This window comes from Magnolia sinica, chromosome 2 (genome assembly GCF_029962835.1).
Source record: "Magnolia sinica isolate HGM2019 chromosome 2, MsV1, whole genome shotgun sequence".
Lineage (NCBI taxonomy): Eukaryota > Viridiplantae > Streptophyta > Magnoliopsida > Magnoliales > Magnoliaceae > Magnolia > Magnolia sinica.
Window position 1 is genome coordinate 100992183 of NC_080574.1, and position 2528 is coordinate 100994710.

Consider the following 2528-nt stretch of genomic DNA (forward strand, 5'->3'; position numbering starts at 1 on the left):
TACTATCTCTGCATTGTATAGCTGATTTACATTGCTTCCACAATATATGATATTAGTTTATTATATTTTTGCATCGCATAGCCTGGATAAGGCTGATGGTATTTATGAGCCTATCGGCATGTTTTCTCATTATTTTGATATTGTATGATTATGGGCTTGTTAGTATTTCTGCTTACTCTGATTACTCTGATATTGCTTACTTGACACTTACCTTGTGCACACACTTTCACCATCCACTAAGCTTTCTATAAGCTTATGCACGATAGATGCATGCAGGTAGCGTTAGGTTGTAGCAGCGTTGAGCTTGGAGCATGTAACGGATCTCTGAAGCTTTGATTTTCGATATATGTATTTCCTTTTCAGCATTGTATTCAAATTTTTATATTAGTGGATATGTGATGATGATGTTGCCTTTGTGATTCGGGTATACTTGTGGTTATACTTCTTATGAGACAAATTCATGTTAAAAATCCTCCTTATAGGATCCCAGGATCGGAATCTGGCGTATGAGCGTTGGGAGCCGAGAATGGGGTACTACGGAGGTTGTCGACGCTGAATTCGGTGATCGGGAATTTTGTGAGCTCGGTTTCCGAGTTTGGGGCGTGACAATGAGTGATGTGTCGAAACTTGGGTGTTGAGCTTTTTCTCGACCCCCGATTTTTGGGGTGTTACATACACACACACATGCACACACATGAACTCAGGTCGGGTCTTACAATGAGCCTTAAAAATGAGGCACATCCAAAGCTCAAGTGGACCATGCTACAAAGAGAGGAGGAATTGAATAATTATCCTAAAAACCTTTCCGGGGTCCACTGTAAGGTTTTTTTGTCATCTAAACTCTTCATAATGTCAAAAGGAGTTGGATAAAGGGAAAACACAAATATCAGATTGATCAAAGCCTTTTGCAGCTCTAAGAAGTTTTTAATGCTAGGCTCTCAAATCCCACTGTTTATAGTAGTGTGGCCCAGTGGGCCTTATATCTACTTCGTTTTTTTATCTTATGCCCTAAAATGGTGTGAAAAGATGGATGGACAGTATGGATAAAATATATATATCAAGGTAGGCTCCACGGAGCCCCTGAGCATCCATATTGTCCTGGTTGGTAGTACCTAGGGGTGTACACGAACCGAGCTAGCTCGGTTAGCTCACTCGACTCGACTCGAAAAAGCTCGATTTAACTCGGTCCGAATCCAACTCGAATCCAGCTCTAATCGAACTCGGATCGAATTAGTTCAGTGACTCGGTTGCTTTGCCATTGATGTTGCTCACCAACTGTTTGATAAAATGACTCAACGAATTGAGAGAGAGAGAGAGAGAGAGAGAGAGAGAGAGAGAGAGAGATGTGGCTAGTATACATATGCAATGAGGAAGAGAAGGTGCTGGGAACAGAGAAGGCGCCAGGATCATGCCCCTACCGTGGAGGAATAGTCCAAGCCATGGATGTCGAAAGTCAACAGACCTTTTGCTTTCTCCCTATATGTTTCAAAACCAAACGCAAATACCATTGCACCTTGTGCTCCAAACGTTTAGTCCTCTACCCATGACATTCCTCCATTACCATTTTTAATACACCCATTTGTATTTATGTTTCTATACATGGAAGATTTTCTTCTTTTTAAATTTGGGATTTTCACAAATGGGTTTCTATGTATTTGGAGATTTTCTTCTTCTTTTGAAGTTGCAGTTAAGGTGTTTGTGGAAATGCCTCAATGGTGAACTCAGCTCGATCTTAGCTCGAACTCGGCCCGAGTTGGCCCGAGCTGCTGACCGAGCCGAGCCAAGCTGGCCAGTCTGGCTCGAGGACCGAGCTGAGCTCGAGCTGAGGTCAGCCACTATTCGAGCTGAGGTTAGCTCAACTCGGTTTGACTCAATGTACACCCCTAGTAGTACCCTCCCCATATAGAAATCAGATTGCGTACTGAGATACTCCGTGAGCTCTTATCGTACTAGTAAACTAAATTGGGCCCACCTTGAATGTATGTGGACTATCCATGCCGTCCATCCATTTTTCCATCTAATTTAAGGGGTTGAACCCAAAATCAAAGCATATCCAAAGATCAAGTGGATCATACCACTGAAAATAGTGGGGATAATGATTTCCACCGTTGAAACCTTTCTAGGCCCCGTAGTAATGTTTATTTGTCATCCAATCTGTTTATAAGATCATAAAGACACGGATGAAGGGAAACAACAAATATAAGCTTAATCTAAAATTTCTATGACCCTCAAGAATTTTTCAACTGTAGACATTCAATTCAACTGTTTCATGTGGTGTAGTCCATTTGAACATTTTATATGCCTCAGTTTTGGGATCAAGTCATAATTTTATCTATTAAAATGGATGGACGGAGCAGATAAAGTATGTAGCTCACGGTGGACCTTAGAGAGTTTACTCGGTAAGCTAAGCATAGTGAGAGTTAATCCCTACGCAATCGGCTTCCCCGTAAATAGGATCTGGGAAACTGACTGTGTTGGTGAACTTCCTGGTGCGCTAACATCACAAGTTTTTTAGACTCCACTATGGT

General features: G+C 41.7%; 1 protein-coding gene across 1 annotated transcript; it reads left to right on the top strand.

The window, feature by feature from the left end:
• The first annotated feature begins 1299 nt into the window (after window positions 1-1299).
• On the top strand, window positions 1300-1600 carry LOC131229755 (uncharacterized). Its single transcript, XM_058225776.1, has one exon. It carries the CDS (start codon window positions 1344-1346, stop codon window positions 1545-1547), a length of 204 nt encoding a protein of 67 aa, XP_058081759.1. The 5' UTR covers window positions 1300-1343; the 3' UTR covers window positions 1548-1600.
• The last annotated feature ends 928 nt before the right edge of the window (window positions 1601-2528 follow it).